The sequence below is a fragment of the Monodelphis domestica genome, chromosome 1, assembly GCF_027887165.1.
Source record: "Monodelphis domestica isolate mMonDom1 chromosome 1, mMonDom1.pri, whole genome shotgun sequence".
In the NCBI taxonomy this organism is placed as follows: Eukaryota; Metazoa; Chordata; class Mammalia; order Didelphimorphia; family Didelphidae; genus Monodelphis; species Monodelphis domestica.
In genome coordinates this window covers 70,749,683-70,771,452 of record NC_077227.1, presented here as the reverse complement: position 1 = coordinate 70,771,452, position 21,770 = coordinate 70,749,683, and the positions used below count along the sequence as shown (strand labels likewise).

The 21,770-nt window shown below is 41.6% G+C and overlaps 1 protein-coding gene across 3 annotated transcripts in view; it reads right to left on the bottom strand.

Annotated features, from left to right (window-relative positions):
- AP3B2 (adaptor related protein complex 3 subunit beta 2) overlaps window positions 1-21,770 on the bottom strand; it is a 57,647-nt gene that overhangs the window by 15,834 nt on the left and 20,043 nt on the right. For all 3 annotated transcript variants that reach the window (XM_056800590.1, XM_007478560.2, XM_056800594.1), the window contains exons 2-14: window positions 17,224-17,299; window positions 16,168-16,242; window positions 15,607-15,702; window positions 13,950-14,110; window positions 13,650-13,716; window positions 13,261-13,443; window positions 12,555-12,841; window positions 12,247-12,301; window positions 11,053-11,124; window positions 8,128-8,190; window positions 7,169-7,301; window positions 6,623-6,732; window positions 6,234-6,410 (exon numbers count right to left, since the gene is read on the bottom strand). In XM_056800590.1, the coding sequence (XP_056656568.1) occupies window positions 6,234-6,410; window positions 6,623-6,732; window positions 7,169-7,301; window positions 8,128-8,190; window positions 11,053-11,124; window positions 12,247-12,301; window positions 12,555-12,841; window positions 13,261-13,443; window positions 13,650-13,716; window positions 13,950-14,110; window positions 15,607-15,702; window positions 16,168-16,242; window positions 17,224-17,299 (1,555 nt within the window). The remainder of the gene's footprint in view (window positions 1-6,233; window positions 6,411-6,622; window positions 6,733-7,168; window positions 7,302-8,127; window positions 8,191-11,052; window positions 11,125-12,246; window positions 12,302-12,554; window positions 12,842-13,260; window positions 13,444-13,649; window positions 13,717-13,949; window positions 14,111-15,606; window positions 15,703-16,167; window positions 16,243-17,223; window positions 17,300-21,770) is intronic.

The window sequence follows — 21,770 nt, the reverse complement described above, 5'->3', positions numbered from 1 at the left end:
TGGATAAAAGATAAGAAGCATCTAGGAATCCTGGGAGGGGAAATAATATCGATAGTGAATTACTAGATTCATAAAGACAGCATGGCTGATACAGGCAGCCTCAGAGCTTGGACAACCTGGATTTAAATCCTGACTCTGACAATGGGGATATGATTGGGGATGTAGACTCTAAGTGATCACCCTAGTGCAAATATTAATAATATGGAAATAGGTCTTGATCAATGTAAAAACCCAGTGGAATTGTTCATTGGCTACGGGGTGGGGGGGGGAGAAGAACATGAATCATGTAACCATGGAGAAAAATTCTAAATTAATTAATTAAATAAAAATTTTCAAATTAAAAAAATTAATCTTGACTTTCACATCTGTGTGAGCCTAGATAATCCCTTAACCTCAGTCCTTTAGGCAACTAATTCTCTAACACCGTAACTTGCAGGAAAGATTCTGTCTTTCATTGGCTTTCATTTGCTTTCTTACCAAAGAGTTTCCTTTATCAGTGAAAACACAGGTTTAGTCTCTATCCCTATGAAAAGGTCCATTGGGTTCTCTAGATGATAAATCAAGAAATTATACTTTCAGAGTACATATGCTTGTAGAAGATTGACTTAAGACTGAAACTAGGATATTCAAAGAATCTAGGACTCCAACACCAATTGAAAATGTTTTAGTGGAATACTAGAGCCCTCTTCTTAGTTTGCAAGGATCAGAATGCTCAGACCACATAGGACATTGGAATTTCTGCTCATCGCTGGCTGCACAGTTTTCTCCACCAATGAGCCTTAACACAAAATTGAACAAATATTTAATTGGTGCCTACTCTGAACAAGATAGTTTGTGAGGCACTTAGGATATGGTGTTGCTGCTCCCAGCAAAACTTTACTAAATTTTTCTGAAGGAGGGAAGGTCATATAATATATACAGAGATAAATATATACAGATCATAAAGAAGGACAATGTATGTTTACAATTATAAAAATATTTCAAGAGGAAGAGAGTGCTAATTATTGGATGCAGCAGGGAAGTTTTGCATTTGTGTGTGTGTGTGTGTGTGTGTGTGTGTGTGTGTGTGTGTAGGGTTGCACCTAAGCTGTGGTTTGAAGTAAATTAGACATTCTAAGAGGCCAAGAGGAAGAAGAGGGTTAATTTAGGAATGGAAGGCATTATGAAGAGAGATACAAAATAAGATTAGAAATCGAAGCTGTAGAATGCTTTAAAGGCAGGCTGAAGGGTTGGGGAGCAGCTAAATGTCATGGTGGATAGAGAGCCAGGCATGGAGTAAAGAAAACTCATCTTCTTGAGTTAATGTTTGGTTTCAAGCACTTACTATGTGACCCTAAGTAAGTCACTTAACTGTTTGCCTCAGTTCTTCATCTGTAAAATGAGCTGGAGAAGGAAATGGCAAATCATTCCAGTATTTTTGCCAAGAAAACTCCAAATGGGGTCACAAAGAATCAGACATGATTGAACAACAGAAGATTTTGTATATTTTTCTAGAATCAATGGGAATAAGGGAGAGAGGGAGAGGGAGAGAGAGGGAGAGAGAGAGAGAGAGAGAGAGAGAGAGAGAGAGAGAGAGAGAGAGAGAGAGAGAGAGAGAGATTGAGAGAGAGAGAAAGAGATTGAGAGAGAGAGAAAGAGATTGAGAGAGAAAGAGATTGAGAGAGAGAGAGAGAGAGAGAGAGAGAGAGAGAGAGAGAGAGAGAGAGAGAGAGAGAAGGTACAGCCACTGTGCTTTAACTTTATCATCTCCAACTAATCAGTGATCAATTCCTGGAAAAATAACTTAGTCTTAATTTTTCTAACTCAACCTTTTGTGCATGGGCAACTAGCCCATTTAAATAGGTTAAAACCATACTTTAATTGTAGAATGTTGCCTTGACCTCAGTAGGCTTTTAACATGTTTATTGAATTAAATTAAGGAAAAGTTGGGGGAGAAAAAAGAAACAGATCTGCTTGCTTCCTACCTAGAAGAATGAATCATGAATTACAAAGATGACCCTAGAAGACTGAACAATTAGAAGAATGCTTGGAATTTATTAGTTTTTATTATCATATTAATGCCAACATTCTCTGAGCAGAACTCATTTGGCAGCAGCAGATAAAGAGTAATATATTCATTTGAGAGTTAAAATTGTGGTGTTAGAGAATACCCAGAAAAAATAGGGAGATGTTAAAACTAAGGATGGATAATCAGATCTAGTAGAGAGAAGGCTAGATTTGGGAGTCAGAGAAGACCTAATTGAATCCTACCTTTTATACTTTATATGTATGTGAATCTGGGCAAATCACAACTTCTGTCTGCCTCAGTTAGTTTTACTCATCTGCAAACTGAGGGGCTTGGATTAGCTGTCATTTTGAGGTCCTTTCCAGCAATAAACTCATCTTAAATGAGTCCCTAAGCTCCTTCAGAAGTTCTTATTTCAGAATAGGATGGTATAATTAGACTCTACGTGGGTTAAACAAAATCAAATTTGCTAGCACATTGCAAAGCTTCCTTGATGACCAGGACTGATATGAATAAGACATTATTAGATGTGCTGGGAACTATCAAAATTATATCAACTATTGGCTTAGGCATAAATTTACAGTAAAAGATTCTAGATGAAACAACCAAGTCCAAACTATAATTTGTGGTACCTGATCCATTATACCAAGCCAATAGTAAGGAACACTTATTAAGTGTCTACTATGTATCAGATACAGTTGTACTAAGTGATGGACATATAAAGAGAGTAAAAAAAAAAGTCAGCTCTCAAGAAGTATGTATGAACAAGATCCCTAAAGGATATCTTGAGGATATGAGCTTAGTGGTATATCCTAAACCATTCCAGAGACATAGTTTGAGTTCTTCCCTTGAACCAGGAGAGACAGGACCCTTGGAAGGACATGCTATTTGATGGAGAAATAAATAAAGTCATCCCAGGTTCAAATAGTCTTCCAGATTCCCTTAAGTTCATGGATCATCCATGGAATCCCAATTACCACTGGATATGAATCCTCTCATCTAGTACATATGTCAAACGTCAAGAATGATTCCATTGATCTAGAGAAACTATGTCCATTATAATTTGTTAGGGTATCTTTAACAACTGGAGATGCCCCCCTGAAAAACCATGGAGTCCAGAGACTCTTAGCTAGAAGGGATCTGAGAGATAATTCTAGTCTAACCTGCTCAGTGCAGAAATCCCTTTGGAAATCTCTCAAACAGAAGCAGAGATGATAAATGCTTTAAGAATAAAACCAAACATCCCTAACAAGTAAACATTCAGCACCTGCTCAAACATTTATTTTGTAAATATTTTGTATTTACTTTTGCCTTTTGGATATTTTGAACTAGATACATCCTCCTTGCCTTGGCTAGATATCTTAAAAAAATTAACTCCATTAACCTAAACTTCTAAACTTCTCCTGCTCTTTAGGAGCTCTTTAGGACCTGTATCATGGCCTTATTTGGCAGTCTGGTGAAGCTTCTTCTTCAGAATAATATTTTCAAATGTGTCAAATGAAACACATGAGATTACAAAAGAAATTAATTATATTGAACTAGTTATAAAAAGATTAAAACGAAAACAAGTCGATGGGCTCCAAGTTAGTTAAGAACTCTTGCTCTAAGAGAAGGCTGAATCCTTTTCTCCAGTTGGAGGGCTATTGAGATCCAAGAAGATGAATCATCAAACAGAGGAGGAGGGAATCTCTGACCAGTTTGCCATTTTTCCTGAGAATATCTTGCCAATCCTTAGCACTCTGCTTCTCATCCATATTGCTTTCTGTAAGTAGTTTTTCTCCCAAGAAGATTTAGATGGAATCTCTAAAATATAAAAATCATGCTTAAGTCTAACACCTGAATTAATCTAGCCAATTAGCATCACTTGCTGTGAAGTGAATACTAAGACCTCCTGGAAGTGAACCAAGTTCTGGGCTCTGAAGGTTCCCTTGATTAAGTTGTCATCCAAAACTGAGGATCATGTTCACAGCTGATATTTACTTTTCATTACAACATAATTTCATTTCACCAAGGTCAACTTCCATGAGAACAAGCCACTGGCAACAATTCCACCCACCGCCATTATGATACCTTTTGTCTATTCCTGAGTTTGAGTCAATACTCAAATCCACTCACAGTGGACTCAACTCTTCACTCAGAACCACTTTTGATATTTGGTGAGACAAAAAATGTAGAAAGGTGGAAAATGCAAACTTAAGACCCTAAAAATAGATTCTTGCAAGATTCCATTCTTTTGTAGACTAATAAGGACTTCCGTCAATATGGATTGTTCAAAAATAAACAATTGGGAACAAACTCTATTTTGGAAACCATTGTACTCATAGAAGAGGCCATTGTGGGTGAGAAGCTGGAGGCTGTGAATCTAGCCGTGTCAGTTTGTGCCCCTGGTACTCTCCTCAGTAAACGGCATATCATGACATTCAAACTCCATAGCCTCCCCCTGCCCCGTTTTTAAGACACGAAGAATAACAGGTCCCCTGCAGGCCACCGGGAAAGTAAATGATACCCTTCTGTTGGCTCTCCTGCAGATATTCATACACTATGTCTGATGCTTTCTCATCAAGTGTATGGATCTGTCTAAGCAGGGAAGCCATCATAGGGAGAATATTGATTAGTAGGTCAATGTGGTGGGAGGGACTCAGAGGACTTGATTACAGATCCCAGGATTCCACTGGTGTATTCAGTGGGCTTCTCTGAAGAAATAACTACGCCCTCTACCTCACTCAGCCCATCAAGGAACTCTCTTATTTTTTTTTTGTCCTGGGATCCACCAGGGCTTTCTCTGCCTATAAAGATAAAGATGGGTTCTTAGAAGCATAAACCTGGGTATTTGTTAGCAAACTTCAAATTAACATTCCAGACCCCACTCACACCATAAATTACTCTGAAATTGTCCCTACTTTACTCAGCCCAGAGCACAGACAAGTGAATTCACAAAGAAAGATACACATTAACCCAAATAAAGCTTAGAAGAGCAGGGGCAACTCCTGAGAGTGACAAACTTTGTGCCAAACCCCACTCACCCCCACAAATTTTGTACTTTCATCATTTAGACATAGGATGGATCTCAGAAGGCATCTGGTGCAATTCCCTCACTTTTCACGTGGGAATGGGGAGGAGGATTTGTCAGGACATTTCTAGATCAATTAATTGCTCCCCCCCCCCTCCATCCATCAAATGGTAATCCCAGAAAGTAAGGGGCAGATAATAGTTAATGAGGTGGTGGTGGTGGTGTTCAAACATATGGGGTTTTCTGGGCAAAGATACTGGAGTGGTTTACCATGTCCTTCTCCAGTGGAATAAGGCAAATAGAGGTTAGGGTTTTGTCCAGGGTCACCTAGCTAGTGACTTTAATTTGGACTCAAGTCTCCCAGACTCGAGACCCATAGCTCTATCCACTGAGCCACCTGTGTCCAGTGAGGTGTTAAGAGGTGGATAAAGAAGTCTCTCAGAGTTAGAAAGGTTGGTTGGTTGGTAGTTGTCCTTCATACATGAAGAGGACCAAAATGGCATCACTATGTTAAATACAGTATGTCCGAATGTTGACAATTAATGCCTCATCAGCCACCTTCATTACCTACCCATTTCTTTTCTGTGATTACATCAACTAAGCTAAACTAGAAACCTACTCTCTCCACTATATAAAGATGGGGATACCGGGGCTAGAGAACATAAGGGATTTCTCTAATGTCACACAGATAGGAAGGGACAACACCAGGACTTGACTACAGGTCCTCTGGCTCCCAAACCCAGCATTTTCACCCCCTTTTCCATCCTGTCCTCCACCTTTCTTCTGAGCTCCATAACCAAGATCTTTTGAGAGATTTTCTAGCTGATGCTCATATATAATTCTAACTCATATTTATCTGTGTCCATTGCCATAATCCCCAAACCATTTTTTGGGTCTACACACGTGTTTTCATTAGCTTCCTAATGCAGAAATTCCCCTCCAAAATCATTTGGATCAGCATCTTTTTCATAATGATTATTAGAGAATTGTCCAGAGCACTGAGGTTGTAACTTTCCTATGTGTACACGAGAGCCGACACTTGAACCCAAGTGTTCATAACTCCAAGGCTGACCCTCCATCCACCATACCATATTGCCTCCCCACCTGGACCTGTCCCCTGCCATGAATCAGAGTCTCTTTGAGAGGATGTCCCTGAAAGTACTTGGCAGTTTCCTAGTCCCTGCAGGCATTTGTCCCTGGATGTTTGGGGTCTTCTACCTGCTTGGAGTTGGTCAGGTAGAGCTTGGCAGCAAGGTTGATGACCTGCAGTTTCACAATGTCTTCCTCTGCTGTGAATGACTTTGCCATCTTCCGCAGAACATCGGGGGCAATCCTGGGCACATGTTCACAGTACTCACCAATGAGCCAGAGGATGCTGGCCCGAGCCATGGGCACCTGGAAGTATAGAGAAGTGGGCTTCAGAGGGACAGGGACACAGAAAGGTCCAGGGGAGGAACAGCTTGTCTTTGCCCCATCCTAGTGTTCTGTCCTGCCCTCCCTCCACCATCCAGGTCCCCGCCATGTATCTGATGCCTGACGCTAGGCTCCTCCTCGCATGCATCTGTCTCCCAGCTTCTCTCCCTGTTTCCCAAGAGCCACACGCCCACCTGGATGTTATCTGTCAGTTTAGCCAGATGCTTAATGATCTCCCCATGTTGGGAGGGCTGCATCTGCAGCAGCTTCTTAATGACGACCACTGATTCAGCAACCACAAGTTCTGAGAATAGAGAGACAATGTAGGAGAACTCAATGGGACAAAGGCTGTAGGTGACAGACAGAATGAAACCTAGAAAACTGGGCAGACAGATGGACATTTATGTGATGGACAGATGCCCTTGTGAGGTCCAAGAGAATGGATCCTAGATTGAGCACAAGAAGAGACCTTAGAGGTAATCTAATTCAAACTCAGACTCATAAATGAAGAAACTTGCCCAAGGTCACAAAGAGTTAGTATTTTGAACTCAAGTCTTCCACTCCAAATTCAGAGCTCTTTCCATTATCCCAGATTGCTTCTCTTGCTCCATATCCTTCACATTCCCTGATTCTTCCCCAATGGCCACTGAGACTGGACAAATGGATGGATACAACCTATCCCAGTTGAGCACATGGACAAACACTTTCCATTGAAGCTGAACAGATGGGCGGATACTGACCATCACGGTTGGACAGAAGCTGCACAAGGCCATTGAGACAGGTGTCTCGGACACGACCGATATTGGTGGCACATCTACCAATGGCCTGGATTGTGGCTGCCACAAAGTCTTTGTCCATGCTTCGGATATAAGTCTAGGAAGAAAAACATGGAGAACAAGAGATTGGGAAGAAACCCTTCATGCTGGACAGTGATCTCCCAAGTCCAGTGACTCAGCCTGGGTCATGTTCCCCAACGTGGGCAGTCAGAATGGTATCAACAAGACAGGATAGTGTCTCCCCTTGACTTAAGAAGTGGGTAGGGTTTGGAAACCCAGAGATGTTGGGAAGTAAGCAACACAGTGATAGGGAAGGAGAGGGGAAATTAGTGCTCTCCTTTTAAAAAATTACTTTTATTTTATTTATAACCCTTACCTACTGTCTTGGAATTTATGCCAAGTGGGGGCAGCTGGATGGCTCAGTAGATTGAGAGCCAGATCGAGGGACAGGAGGTCCTAGGTTCAAATCTAGCCTCAAGTACTTCCTAGCTATGTGACCCTGGTCAAGTCACTTAACCCCATTGCCTAGCCCTGCCTTAGAACCAAAATACAGTAGTGATTCTAAGATAGAAGGCAAGGGTTTTGTGGCAAAAAAAAAAAAGAATTCATACCAAGTATAAGTTCTAAGGCACAGGAATGGTAAGGGCTAAGCAATTCAAGTTAAGTGACATACCCAGGGGTCACACATAGCTAGATAGTGACTAAGGCCAGATTTTGAACCCAAATCTAGGCCTGTCTCTTAATCTGTTGAGCCACTTAGCTGGCCTTGGGGTTCCTTTTCTTAAAGCAGACTTGATCAGTTTTCCTTTGAATCGAGGACCTGAAAGGTCTTGAGGCTTGCTGTACCCTGCTGAATGTCTCATCTGAGAGGATCTCCATCCCTTGGGGACAAGGTTTACTATGGCCAAAAAATACCTCTGTACCTGAAACTCCCGTAGGACTGTAGGAATATTAGTCTCATTGGCAAGGTTGGTTAGCACCTCCAGCTGCAGGGAGAAGCAGAGAAAGCAAGTAATGTCTAAAGACCTGCAATCTTATTATTATTACTTGTCTTATATTTATGTAGCATTTACAATGCTCCTAGCCTGTATCTCACTTGATTATCATGAAAACTCTGTAAAATACTGGGAAAAAAGTGGATTAGCTTTTTTAGTTTTACAAATACGAAAATAGAGGATGACACAGTTTAATTGACTTGCCTAAGTTTATACCTAGAACTTGCGGCAAAATTTGAAATCTGAACCCATGTTTCTCACCTATGAGGTCATTTCTCTTTCCTGGGAGCCTGAAAATGCTTGCGTGTAGCCAAGAGTACACATGTACAGAAACACACAAGTGCCATGTATGTGCTTGCATGGGTGTGTGCAGTTTCTTGAGAGCTGACACGTTTGGTGGGATACATTTGTTGGAGAGTATCTATGTGTCCATGATCGACCATGTGAATGGACCATGGACCGTGTCCATGTGTAAGGGGAGGTTTGGGCGTGTTTCTGGAAGCGTGGTCACCCTTGGCATTGAAGTAGAGCAATAAATAGAACTAGTCATCCTTAGTCAGTCTGCCAGACAACATGCTCATGATTGGGATAGTGTTGTTGGGATTGGGATGGAGGTGGGAAAGGGCATGGGCAAAAAGTGCTGAAATACAGATAGGGACTGCACAGATGACCAAGAGAATGGAAATATTTGCAGAGATGAACTTCTAAATGGAATAAAGGACTTCATTAGACAGAAAACAAAAAGAGAAGAAGGGGCGAGTGGGTGGGAGAAGGGGAGATTTGGAGGTTCCAGAGATGTTTGAAGTCCTCAGGAGACAGTGAAGCTTGGGGACCAGGTCTGGTGATACCTAATATAACTTTTCAATGTATGGCAAAGGAATGAGCAAGCCTAGATAGAGGATATCATCTGGATTGGAGTTTCCTCTTAGACAATAATGATGATTATCATTATATGGTACTTTAAGGTTCTATCAAGTGTTTTCTTCATAGCTGTGATGGAAGGCAAAGAGGACTAGCATAGTTATACAAATTTTACAGATAAAGGAACTGAGGCTCACAAAGATGAACCTCTGGGGACTCAAGTCCCACCATTAACCACTGTTCCTTTCTACATGTTAAGCGATTTATGCAGTGGAGACTCTACTGCATAAAGGAAATAAAATGAGGAGAGTAGTTTCCAGAAGAACTAAGACAGTCCATAAAAGAGGCTAAGAAAAACTAAGCCTAGCTCCATAGGCATTCCAGGGAAGACCAGGGATGACCCTTTTGGTGTGACTTATTCTGTGTAGTTAGAGAGTGAACATATAGAACCAATTTGGGGGAGATAAAGGGAGGCAGATTTCATTTCAGTTGAAGGAAAAAAATTTTAAATAATCAACCAAGCTATGGAATGAATTGCCTGGTTAGGCAGTGAGTTCTCTGTTATTTGGAGAATTTATACAAGGGATGAAGAACCACTTGATGGGAAGGTTGCAGAGGGGATTATTACACTTTGGGTAAGAGTTAGACTGGTCTCAGTTTTTTATCTAAAATGAGATAATCTCAAAAGCTTCTTTTAGTTCTAACACTCTGATTCTAATTTTAGGTGGCTTCTAAACCAATGATTCTATGAACTGCATTGTAGACTTTTAAGATTCCTCATATTGCCCAGAGAATTATAAAACTGTGTTTACCTTTAGAACCAGAAATAGCATTAGAGGGTCTATTTCCCAAGGAAAGCAGGGAAAAAGAAAAATAACTTATATGTTCCAAAATATTTACAGCAGCTCTCTTTGTGGTGGCAAAGAACTGGAAATCAAGGAGATGTCCATCAATTGGGAAATGGCTAAATAAATTGTGGTATGTGACTGGGATGGAATATCACTGCACCATAAGAAACGATGGGCAGATTAATTTTTTAAGACTTAGAAAGAACTACATGAAAAAATGAAGAACGAAAGAGTAGAACCAAGAAAACATTATATATGGCCACAGATTTAATATTTGAATAACTTGTGTATGTTCACCTTCAAAGAATGAACTGAAAAATGGCAACAAGAAAGACATAATCTATATACATATATCTGTTTGCCAGAGGATGCTTTCTGTGTTGTAGAGAGGGGAGGAAGGGACTGAGATGCCCAGAAATAAATTTTATTAATAAAAAATCTTTTTTAAAGATTCCTTATATCTTCTCCATAGGTTTTATTTTTAAACTTTCCTTCCACCCAATACCCACCCCAACTGGCTTGCAACTTCATGTCTTTCATGGCCAAAGAATTCAGTCGTTAGGGGGTCAGCCTTCTGGTTAGGAACTCATCTGTACTTAGTTACTCTGACCCTTAAATATGTCCAACCCAATATGACACAAGGATTATATACAAAGTCTTTCCAGCTTGGTCCAACCAAGAAAATCCCCAGAAAGGCAATGAACAGAGGAAGGCATCCCAAAAGGAAAGTAGCAGTAGAAGAGCCTGGAGGACAGCTAAGCTAATCAATGGGACCCAGCAGTTGGAGGTGGTTTGGGGGACAGCCTCAGAACCCAGAAGGGATCCTGGGGGGTACACTAGCATGGAAACACACGGTGATTTTCCCATAGACTTCTCCGATATCAGCTGTTCTCTTACCTATGTCTCATGCTCTGGGGATCAGGGCTCCATCTTCAACTGGGCATGAAGACCTGATTTATGAACTCAAGCCTGAAAATATCATGGGACAGCAAAGTTTCTGTGCAGGTATGGGGGAAAGTCATGTGTGGGCCTCTCAGGGAACTCTGTGTGCCCTTGTATTCATGGTGGTTACATAATAATGTCACAGCCAACTGTGTGTACCGTATTATTGGAAACTCAAGTCATGTATACCAGCAGTACTCACTTTCAGAATCTTGATCTGGGTTGGGTCTGTGGACCTGATGTAGAAACTCTTCAAGTATGGCTCAAACATTCCCTAACAGACAAAGAGAGATTAACAGGGACCTGTTATCTCCCCTCAAACCATGGATGAGCTCCTTTGCACCACCATATCAGCCTTTGGTCCTCCACTTCTATCACTAGCAGCCTTAGTCCAGACCTATATCCATACAATTTCAATCAGCCTTCCTACTTACAGGCTCTTCTTTTTCAAATCTGCCCTAGACACCAATGTCAGATCCAACTCCCTGATTCTCAGCTCTCATCATTTGCTCAGAAACTCTCAACTCCTTGTTTACTACAGGTTGACGTTCAAATTTCTGTTTGACATCCAAAGCTCTCTAGTACCTAGCCCAGGCTACTCTTCCAGGCTTCTTCCTTCTTGCTTTGTTGCTCCATTCCTCTATCCTAAGTAAACCAGTATTCTCTCTCTTCTCTCTTTTCCCCACCTCTCTCTGTCTCTCCCTCTCCCTCCTTCTCTCTCTCTCTCTCTCTCTCACTCTCTCTCTCTCTCTCACTCTCTCTCTCTCTCTCTCTCTCTCTCTCTCTGTCTCTCTCTCTCTGTCTCTCTCTCTCTCTCCACCTTTCTCTTTTCTCTTCTCTTCTCTCTCCTCCTCTTTCCTCTGTCTCTCTCTCCACCCTCCTTTCCTCTTCTCTACCCACCTTTCTTTTTTCTCTCTCTCCCCCTTCTCTTTTTCTCCTGCTCTCTGACCCTTCCCTTCAAGACTGGGTATCCCTCTCTCACATGGCTACTCATAGACTTGATGCCATTACTCATCAGCACGAGAGCTTTGATTTGCTATGTTTCCAGACTTAGGCTAGTTTGCCCCTGGTGGCTCCCTTACTACACGGTGTCACCACGTTTATGCCAGACTTAGGGAGGACACTTGTTCATCTAGGTCCACTGTAGTACAGGATCCCCAGGGTCAAAGAGATCCGCCAGCCCCAGCATGCCTGGCATCAGGAATCCTAGGCATGTGCCATTGCACATGGTACAGGTCAGTGTTCTCAATGTCCCCGGTGGTATACTATGTTTATTTTTGCTTTGGCTCATGTGGTTCCCTGGTGAGGCACCACCCTTCCACCAATACCATCCTCAGGTCTTTCCATCCCACAGTGCTTACTATGACCCTGAAGTCCTTTTTCCTGGCAGACTTACCCGGCGCTTAATGGACATAGTGGCCACATTCTGTAGCACCACGTACTGGACCTCACTGTGAACAAGAGAAGGTCAAGATTCAAGGGTCATTGCATGCAGAGTCAGGTGCCAGGGTCCAGCTAGACACTTGCTGAGCTTCTACAGTGGCCATACCAGGGCGTTCGTAGTAGCCCCCATTGGAACAGGGCTATTAGGGCTTTGTGTAAGGGCTGGGGCTGGGGGCAAGGTCAGAGTCAGGATGGGAATCAGGCCGAGGGTGGTTGTGGACATCAGAGAGGTCGGGGTCAAGGCCCCTCAGTCTGTCCCACCTGTGGCTTCGGAGGAGTCGCACCAACGCTTTGGCGATGACTCCCACCTCCGCTTTGGGGGCCAAGTGGAAGTAGAGCTGGGCCACCGCCATGACCACAGCTGCACTACGGCTCTGAAGAAGTGGCTTGGTGTTGCGCAAGAGCAGGCGGTGATCAGGATCCATGATGTATGGCCTCCGGACAGCCAAGGGAGCAGCTGCCTCCTCTGGTCCTGGCCCTGACCCCTTTGACTCCTCTTCTTCTGAGCCATAGAAGGCCTTCTCGGGGTTCTCTTCCAGTAAAGATTCCTGGGAGGTGAAGGAAGCGATAATAAGGTGGTTTTAATGCCACAGCCTTTACCTGGACATCCTCCTTTTTTTCCTTCAAATCTGCTGAAAATCTGCCTCTCCCAGGAAGTCTTTCCCAACTATCCCTTTTCATGAATCCAGCATCCTCTTCACTTCTCTCCCCACAACTGTTTTCAATGTCCTTCAGGTTCCATCTTCAGACCTCTTTGACTCCCTCTTTCTACACTTTTCCTTGGCAATCTCATCCAACATAACCCCCAGCTGCCTCTCCTGAGGCAAAATAATGGTTTTTTTTTCTATCAGTCAGGGGGCTCCTTATTAGATCTGGCTTCTCTCTGTTAGCCCTAGGAGTGAGAAATGCTCTACTTTTACTCCCCCCTCCCCATCAGTTGCCCCCAGCCCACTCTTCAGGGACTCACATTCTTGTTGGGACTAAGAAACTGTGTGCGAGCATAGCGGGTCAGCATGTTAATGATGACAACCTGGCCCCACTCTTCCACGTCAATCAACAGGTTACATAATTTGCGGTAATTCTTGTGGATCAGATCGATACGTTCTGGACACACCTCCTCAAAAGCCATTACCACACTTCCTGCCACCAGCTGAAGAGGACCCAGCCAGGAAGGAGAGGAGAGATTGAGACCAAGATGTGGACAGACACAAAGGGGGACAAAGATGAAAGGGACAGCGAAGGTTGCCAAGGGGAGAAGGAGGACGGACATCATTGGCCCCAAAGAATTCCCCCCAACACCCCTCAGTGCTGCTCAGGCTTCTGTACCCCCTTCCTTCCCATGTATGCCTTCCATACCGTGGTTTTGTCAGCCAGAAGCTTCTCAATGACTTCAATCAACTGATCCTTTTGGTCAGAGTCCAAACTAGGGAGATAGAGGGGTTGCTGGAAGGGATTCAGTCTCCCAGTCTTTGAACCTGGGACCCACCACACCATGCCACTCTGACACCCAGACCCTTGATCCTTGGCACCCCAATTCCCCAGGCTTCTCCACAGTGACTGCCCCCCATGACACCTCTACACATTATCATCCCAATGGCACCCATGCTTAATCCTCCATAGGGGATGGAGATAAGGTCTGGGGTTCAAGGAGGTCACCTGTACAGCTTGGGGATAGCATGGGCTGCTGTTTTCCGCACATAGGGAGACATGTCTGAGGCAGCTTCCTTGATGGCCAACATCATGATAGGTACTATAATCGGCACTCGGATGCTGGAGAGGACTCGGAGGGCACTAGCACGGATCAGCTGGTTAGGGTCCTGCAGGAAAAAGGCAAGGGCAGAAGGAAATAGGGTCTTCTATGGTCATTGGATCCTCCAGTCCTTATCCCACTCTCATCAACTGTCTCTGGACCCTAAGCATCTTCCTTCTGGTACAGGAACCTGAACAATGCACTGTTATGATATAACTTTGGAGGTCCCTGGCCCAGCCATATGAAGGAATCTGGTCCCTTAGGATTGGGTTCACGGTGGTTTTTAGGAGGAGTTTGTGGAGGGAACTACCTGGACAAGCACCCTTTTCAGTGGCCAATGTTCGGGCTATGCCTGTGCTCTGCCCTGAGGCATCTATAGAATATATGCACCTTTATAACACAGTCAACAAGTGGCTGGTTATACAGTCTCTGTATCTAATAAAGAGGAACCCACCATCACTTCCCAAAGCCATCCATTACCCTTTGGGACTGCTCTAACCTCAAGCCTAAATTGAAATGTCCACTTTCAGCTCCTAGTTCTGCCTCCAAAAGCCAAACAAAGTAAGTATAATTCAATAATAAATCACTGAATACTAAAACTGAAAGGGACCTAAGAGTTTGTAGTCTAAGTCCCACATTTTACAAATGAGGAAACTGAGGTGCAGAGAACAAAAGTGGAAGACTTGAGATAGATCTTCTGACCACCAATTCAGTGCTCATTCTAACCAGACTGATTGCTTTATTTTAAAAAACCAACAACAAACCCTTACTTTCTGTCTTAGAATAGGGTCCAAGTATTGGTTCCGAGGCAGAAGAGCAGTAAGGGATAGGCAATTGGAGTTATGTGACTTGTCCAGAGTCACACAGCTAGGAAGTGGCTTTAGCTAGAACCTTACAATAAAGGAAACTTGAATTCTTTGAGAAGTGTTTCATCTCTTCTACTAAGATGTGATCAGATGATATTAAAAATATTTTTCTTGGTTTCTTCATCCTTTCCAATTTCAGTCTATTTTTGTTTAAAACTTAGATACTTGACCATAGGAAAGGAATTGAAACTTTTTGCATCTGTTTCCTTTTTTAGAAAATAGAGGCATTAGACTAGATGGTCTCTAAAATCCCTTTTCAGTTCATATTTTCCAAGAGGAAGGACTCTTGCCCTTTACTGATTCCTGAAATTATAAATTAGAACTAAAAGGAACCTTGAGTGTTATCTCACTTTAGAGATGAAGATATGGGGGTCCAGAGAAGTGACTTGTCCAAGGGTACACAGGAATCAAGTGGCCAAGTTGGGCTTTAAACACAGGCCCTTTGAATCTGCGTTTGGTGTTTTTTTCTGTTATGTCATACAAAATTCTTCCTTTTAGAAGCAGGAGTACCTTATGAGTCACTCCCTACAGTGTGAAATATGAGAGTCCTCCCTCATCCCCACCATGTTCCCTCTTGGGAAAAAGTCCCATCCCGTTTCCAAGTCCAAACAAGCCAGCGGTCCCACTCTCCCGTCTGTCTCCCCTTTCCCCACATGCATAATCTGGGCACTCTGTGAATAAGATTGTGACCTCTGACCTTCAGGCCACGTTGGAAAGTTGAGATGGACAGTAGGGCCAAGTCTTGCTGTTCCTCAGCGTAGCGTACCAGATACACGTACACCAACTTCTTCACCTAAGAGGAGAAACACTTCCAATAAGGAAATGGGTCGTGATTGATGGCACATATTAAAACCAGTGGAATTGTGCATCATATAGGGGAGGGGGATGGAGAGAGGGGAGAGAAGGAACATGAGTCTTGTAACTATGGAAAATTATTCTGAATCATCTAATTAAATAAAATTTTAAAAAATTTAATTTAATTTAATTTTTAAAAAAGAGGAGAAACACTTCTGAGCAGATGGTTCCTAGAACCCATTCTTCCCTAATTCCAACTCCAGGTACATAGACATAGAATTTTTCACTTAGGAAAGAGAATGTTTCTGAGATGGTTACTGAGCTATAGATTTCCCATGGGCACAATAGAGATGAACTTCTTCATTCTTTGGGGAGACCCATCTCTCCCCTTCCCCTCATTCTCGTTACTCACAACCTGGGTCACCACTTCCTCCCAGATGGGCCCCTTTCTGTGAGCCCTCACCTCGATGTTCTTACAGGCCACATTCTTAACCACGGCTGGGAACAGGTCAGAGGCATTCTTCCCACGAGCAATCATCTGGGGGAGGAAGATGGAGCTAGAATGATGAGTAGTAATGCACAAAAGGGGCTATCGCCAGATGGAGAAATATACATCCTCAGAATGGTCCTCTGGAGGCAGGACTGGTCCCCAAAGGCTCTCTCAGGTTAGGCTGTCTTCTCTAAGTTTAAGCTTACCTGAGAAAGGTCTGTCCTTGGGGACACCTCCCTTATCCCTTCCTCCACCCTCCACCCGACGGTCCAATGTTACCATCCTCTAGCCTACCTTTGTGCCATACTTATCCTATGAGTTCCTCAGACAAAAATGAATTTGCTTGACATACTGTTTTTAGATCTTAAGTGATTCATTTAGTATCAAGTGGGCTGGACCCAAAGAGGATGAAAGAAGGATCTTCCCACCAATGTAGTGTAAAAATTAAAATGAATATTCAATATTATATTTTTAAGTTTTTTAAATTTTAATTATTAAAATTTTAAATTTAATTTTATAATATTAATAATAACTTATTAAAGTTATTAAAAATAAGTAAAGTAAAGTAAAGTAAAAGAACTACCTGAACCCAGCCTGGTTATAAGAAAAAGAGGCGAGAGAGGGAGAGAACTCATACAAACATGACCACCAATGTAGTGGAGAGATTAAAAGGATTTTAGGGGGCAGCTGGGTAGCTCAGTGGATTGAGAGCTAGCCCTGGAGACGGGAGGTCCTAGGTTCAAATCTGGCCTCAGACACTTCCCAGCTGTGTGACCCTGGGCAAGTCACTTGACCCCCATTGCCTAGCCCTTACCACTCTTCTGCCTTGGAGCCAATACACAGTATTGACTCCAAGACGGAAGGTAAGGGTTTAAAAAAAAAGGATTTTAATAAAATAATAAAATAAAAGGAATTTTGGGAAATACTAAGGGATTTCTGGGGGATGAAGTCCAAAGGTTCAAAATCTCCATTTATACAGTAGGCATCCTGTCAGGTCTTTCCATTGGCCTCCCCCTCTCCTTCCCTCACCGCCACAATCCTCTTCATGGCCTCCAACTTGAGAGAATCTTTGTTGGTGTCCAACATTTCCTTCAAGTCATCGTGCCTATGGAGAGATGGGAGAGAAGCGATTAGTCAAGGAATCAGAACAGACAAGGGATGGGGTAAGGGAAGGACACAGGGAAGACATACACAAATATACAGAGGGGAAATGGAGTTAAATGGAATGGGGATGGAGGCATTCAAGGCAGAAGGACATTTCTTTCCCCTGACACCAGAACCAGGGACACCCTTAGACTTAGGACCTTGCAAAGTTCATTGACCCAACAGATCTCACAGATCCTGCAGACAACATCAGCCTTGCAAATGTTACAATTGGGTCCGCCAACCAGTGGTGTTGGCAAGGGGTTGCTCAGTCTCCAGACCGTTGGACTGCAACATCTCACACCATATACCACTAAACAGTCAAGATGGGTACATGATCTACACATCAAGGGTGATACTATAAGCAAATTAAGGGAACATGGAATAGTTTACTCTTCAGATCTGTGGATCAGGGAAGAATGTAGGACCAGAGATGGAGAGCATTATAAAATGTGAAATGGGTAATTTTCATATTAAAAAGGTTTTGTTCGAACAAAATATAACCAGGATTAGAAGGAAAACTGAAAGCTAGGGAAAAATTTTACAGCAGGTATCTTTCTTTGATAAGGGTTAATTTCTCAAATATATAGAGAAGTAAATCAAATTTATAAAAAAATAAAAGTCATTTTCCAATTTATAAATGGTCAAAGGACATAGACAAGCAGATTTCAGATGGAAACATATATATACATATATGTAACCATTTATAGTCATAAGAAAAAATGCCCCAAATCACTTGATTTGAGAAATGCAAATTAAAAACAATTCTGACATACTACCTCACACCTATAGGATTAATATGATAGAAAAGGAAAATTATAAATATTGGAGGGGATATGAAAAAATGGACAATTGGAGTTGTGATCTGATTCAATCATTCTGGAGAGCAATTTGGAGCTATACTTAAAGTACTTTAAAACTGTGTATATATTCTTTGATCTGTCAATATCATTACTAGGTCTATATCCCAAAGAGGTAAAAAAGGGAGGAGGAATGGACCTATTTGTAAAAAAATTTATTGCAACTTTTTTTTTGGTAGAAAAGAATTGGAAAATGAGCGGTTGTCCATCAATTGAGGAATGGCTAAACAATTGGGGCATAGAATTGTGATGGAATACTATTGTGCTATAAAAAGTGACAAGCAGGATGACAAAAATCTGGAAAGACTTACATGAATTACTGCAAAGTGAAATGAACAGAACCAGAAGAACATTGTACACCATGACAGCAATATTTTTTGATGAACAATTGTGAAAGACTTAACTGTTCTCAGCAATGCAGTGATCAGTACAATCCCAGAGATCCATGATGAAAAATGGCATCTGCCCTCCAAGAAAAAACTAAGGTATGAATGCAGATCGAAACATGTTATAGTGCACTTTCTTTCTTTTTCTTCTTCTTGTTTTTGGTTTGATATCTTTTCTACAAATTGGCTAATATGAAAAATGTTTTGCATGACTGCATATGTAAAATTGATATCAAGATTGCTTATTTATTTTCTTAGGGGGGAGGAAGGGAGAGGGAGGTGAGAAGGAGGTAGAAAATCTGGAACTCAAAACTTAAAAAAATGAATGTTAAAAATTGTCTTTCTATGTAATTGGGAAAAAATAAAATATCATTGAAAAACAATTTCAGACATGAGGTTCGCTCTTCTTAATGTGCTAATCTCCATTACAACTATCTGGCTTGAAAATTCTGCTAGTGCATTTCTTGGTTTGAATAAATAGATTAAAATAATTTTTAAAAGATCATTGGTCTGATTCATAAAGGATTGAGAGCAAGACAAGAGCATCCTTTGGCTGACTGGGTCAGCCTCCAAGAAGCCAGGGAGCAGGGCAAGGGTGAAGAGGTCTTAACCTGAGCATCCAAAGTAACTCATAAATGTACTGTAAATACCCCATATAAGAAAGAAAAAATTCATCTTCTTTGGTATGAAGGGAAGGCCAAAAAATTTTATGAGGAGTTTCTGGATCACAAGGTTCCATGTGCCTAAGCCCCACAATGTGGAAGGGATACCTGTACAATATATGAGCCAGGGAACTCGGAAGAGTACAGAATAAAGGAGCAAGCCCATGAGCCAGAGGTAGAAGCTATGGATGGGACATGAAGGATCCTCTCTAGTTTAGATAAATTTAGGATCCCATGAAACCCATGAACAATGTTGATTTGGGGGGACTTTTAAAATTTCTTAAAATTCTCTAATAATCTTCACACTTATGTCAATGCTTCAAGAATCTATAATTCCATTGGTGTAGATATCATACCATAGGCAGCTAGATGATGCCCTGTATAGAGTGCTGGGCCTGAAGTCTGGAAAACTCAAGTTCATGAGTTCAAATCTGACCTTGACACTTACTAGCTGTGAGACCTTGGGCAGATCATGTATTCCTATTTGCCTCAGTTTCCTTACCTGTAAAATAAGCTGGAGAAGGAAATGGCAAACCACTCCAGTATTTTTGCCAAGAAAACTCCAAATGAGGTCACAGAGAGTGAGACATGAATGAAATGACTCAATAACAACCAAAAGAGATCAGTCTAGTTTTCACGTAGGATACCATGAAACCCACAGATAATGTTGTTTGGAGGACCCTCTTAGGCGACCCAGTTTCCTACTTGAAGCTGAGGGAGGCAACCTGGTAGAGTGGATGGGACAATGGACTGGGAATCATGAAGACCTAGGTCCAAATTCCACCCTGGTCACTAGCTGTGTGACCTTGTTCAAGTCACTTAAGTTGTCTGTACCTTAGTTTCTTCATCTGAAAAATGAGACTTGACTTCAAAGTTCCTATTCAACTCTAAGTCCATGATCCTATGATGATATACCTGTTTTACCTTGATTATATCAACTAGCACATCATTTGAAAACTGAATGTCCATACCATGAAGAAGCATCAGATATATACACTCTAGATTTGCTATGAAACCTGTAATTCTTTTATAAAGTATGATAGAAACATTAAAGTCATTAGTTAAGAACTCCCTCTCCTCCCCTCCTTCTCACGTCACATCACTCAGATGTTCTCCTCCACTAGCTCTTCCTTCACCTGTCTCAGCTTAAGAAGTTATCCTTCTCCTTGTCAAGATAAACCCTCCCAAATGCACCAAAGGGTATATAATATGTAAAATTATAAAATATTTATTTAAAAATATTTAAAAATATTATTGACATTTTTAACATTCATTTTAGATTTGACTTCCAAATCTCTCCCCCCCTCCCTTAACAATTGTGAAGGCAAGAAATGTGGTTGTAATTATACATGTGAAATCATGCAAAACATATTTCCATGTTAGCCATGTTGAAAAAAGAAACAGGAAAAACAAAGAAAACAAAATTGTTTCAATCTGAATTCAGATTTTTTTCTTGTAGGTGGTTAACATTTTTCATCATTAGTTCTTTGGAATTGTCTTAGATCATTGTATTGTTGAGAATAGCTAAGTCATTCACAGATTCCATATTGCTGTTATTGAGGTTCTGTTCATTTCACTTTCCATCAATTCATGTAAGTCTTTCAAGGTTTCTCTGAGAGTAACCAGTCTTGTCACTTCTTATAGTACAAAAGTATTTCATCAAAACCATATACTACAACTTGTTCAGCCACTCCTCAATTTCCAATTCTTTTCCACCACAAGAAGAGCTGCTATCAATATTTTTATACATAGAAGTCATTTTCCTTTTTGTTTGATAGCTTTGGGATTGTTTGATAGCTTTGGGTCAAAGGATATGCACAATTTATAGCCCTTTGGGCCTGGTTCCAAATTGCTCTGGAGTAGTTCTCTGTAAATCCTTAATTCCATTTCATCCTGTCTTGTCCAGCAGATTGGGGATGTCTAACATCCCCACTCTCTACTTGCTCTTTCCCTGTTGCAAAGAACCATACCCATCTCTGTCCCATCGTTAAAAAAAAAACCTTCACTTGGTTATCCATTTCCACTAGCTATTTTCCTACATGTATCTTCCCCTTCTTGGCTAAACTTCTTGAGAAAATCATCTATACCCAGTGCTTCTACTTCCTCTTTTCTCACTCATTTCTAAACATTTGATTCTTATCTGTCTTCACCGGTTCTTCCAAACAGATTTCTCCTCCCTAGGTCCTCTAGGAAGAGAGCAACAGCTCCCCTCTCCTGTCACTGAATAAGTACAAAGCCCCATTGGGGTTTTTGAAATGTTTTTATTACCAGCAATAGAATAGAGAGCACATGGATCTAAGGGAAGAGACTTCTGCATAGACTAAAGTGGCAAACCAGCCTGGGAAGGAAGCTAAAGAAGGGACATGAGGGGCCCCTGAGGGAATGAGGTTCCTGACTTTATCCACCAGTCATCTATAAGTGTTCTCTCTCTCTCTCTAAAGTCATTAGTGATTTTTAATTGTTAAGTTGGATGGTCTTTTATCAGTTCTCATTCTTCTTAACCTCTCTGTAGCATCTGACATTGC